Source organism: Perna viridis, chromosome 6, assembly GCF_037379345.1.
Source record: "Perna viridis isolate PV_CMFRI_1.1 ecotype Kerala chromosome 6, ASM3737934v1, whole genome shotgun sequence".
Lineage (NCBI taxonomy): Eukaryota > Metazoa > Mollusca > Bivalvia > Mytilida > Mytilidae > Perna > Perna viridis.
In genome coordinates, this window is record NC_142450.1 from 26,471,745 (window position 1) to 26,473,746 (window position 2,002).

General features: G+C 32.0%; 1 protein-coding gene across 1 annotated transcript; it reads right to left on the bottom strand.

Annotated features, from left to right (window-relative positions):
* On the bottom strand, positions 1–1,632 carry LOC148614283 (uncharacterized). Its single transcript, XM_088590440.1, has 3 exons — positions 1,533–1,632; positions 651–1,139; positions 1–266 (listed from the first exon to the last, which is right to left on the bottom strand). Exons 1-3 carry the CDS (start codon positions 1,585–1,587, stop codon positions 1–3), a joined length of 810 nt encoding a protein of 269 aa, XP_088446566.1. The 5' UTR covers positions 1,588–1,632.
* Positions 1,633–2,002: the final 370 nt, after the last annotated feature.

A 2,002-nucleotide genomic window follows, 5' to 3' on the forward strand; every position in this document is an offset into this window, starting at 1 on the left:
TCACAGTGTACATGCTAGACACATTTTCTTATCATCCAGACATTTGGTATAAAATATCCATCCCAGTGCCGAAGTTTCGGAGACAACTTCCCCAGATTTGATTAGCTGACAGATACTAGAATTTGTATTGTAATTAAATCCAAGGCAGTCCATTATATGACTGCATCTTGCAGCACATTGAACAACAGATGCACCATAAGTGTCCTTTAGAGTAATCATAGTTCCATAAATATCTCCTTTACCACAGTAATAACCATTGAAAAGCCCTGAATTGTATAGTAAAAACTAGCGGTATGACTTCAATATTTTTGACATCACGCGCGCGCGTGTGTGTGTGTGTGTGTGTGTTTGTATGACAATTTCAAAATATATTCTAGTGTATTTCTATTTTTATTATAATGAATTGGGCAAAGGAGTTTATACATTTAAATAATTAGATACTTTTTGTTTTCCTTTTAAAAGTTTTTCTTCCCTATGATGTACTTATCTACAGTCTTTAACTCATATGCCGTAATCGAAATAACTAAAAACAACAGGGTACTATTTGTTTGCTTTTCTCTTTCCCTATTATGACTACAAAAAACCGATCGATTTTGCATTACATGTAACCATTTTAAACAGATTCAAGAATATAAATAATAACAACTTGCCATCATGTTTGATTGCCCATATTCCCTCAGTTCCATATCCTGTTTTGATTCCAACTCCATTGATAGGCAGTGGTGATGGATCAGTCCAGTCTACAATTCTAACCCCATCTGAAGTGACAGCTGTAATTCTACCTTGCCCGTTCCAACTGAGATTAAATTCTCTTACTTGAAAACACGGAGTTGGACCAATGTCAAAGGTTTGTAAAGCGGAGTTTCCTGTAAAATGTTTCCTCCTAATTGCACAATCGACCAGCGTTATGAAGATTTCATAATAGTCTTCAGATTGCAAATTTTCAGCAGCGGAAAGGAGAATAAAACTGTGATCACAATCACCTCCGTAAAGCTTTAATTTGAAAATTAGTTCATGTTTGGAGGAAGGATAAATATCAAATTTAGACAAACTCTTATAGAAATGAAAAACCTCTGCTGACCATGCATCATTTCTATTGTCATCTTTTGTGTGTATCCAAACTTCGTCCAAAGTTTGCCCTATTTGGTAAAATAATGAATTATGTGCGTGCATATATGTACAAAATATTTTAAATGACACATTAAATCTGATGATAGAAAATCGGTTTTATGTTAAGTTTAAACAAATGTTCTAAAATTAAATAAGTTTCATTCATTGCGATAAAAAATGATTATGACGAAATGTGTATCAGATGTATATTTACAAACGTGGAAATACAATTTGAAATGTTTAAATAGTTAAAAGTCTTTTTGAAATTTCTTAAAACAAACCTTTATGGTAAATCTTGTAATTCCATATTAGAACAGTTTAATTTAATTGTCTTCGGAAGGACATAAACATTTTTTTCTTCTTTTTATTTCTTAAGTTTTAGTATAATATATAATTCAATAAATAATACTATTTAATCTTACCATTCAAACATGTCGGGTAAATGACGATAAATACAAATATCAATGGTATTTCCATCGCACAGTCACTGCTTTACTAACACAGTAAATAACAACATATATAACTCTAAAGGAGTTTATATCGCGTAGAATACAATATCAGGTATAGATATAGTAAATATTCATGAAGTCTTAAGGACCACCCTCTTTGGGAGAACAATCTGCCAATGGCCATGGAATGAAATAATATTCATTTCAATGTAATATAATTTGAAAGATATTTCTATTTTGCACTTCAGAATATGACAGTTCTTCATTTTGCTGTTTATTTTTTTCACAGTACTTTAAACAGTGGTGGGGACTAGGGTCAAGGATCACAATTTAGCATATGTTCACATTGTGTATAAGAAAGCCATGGAAATGGCCAAAGAATGCCGCATGACCCTATATTTTGAAAGTTGCATACGATAACTTGGTTTATGAACATTAAAGAG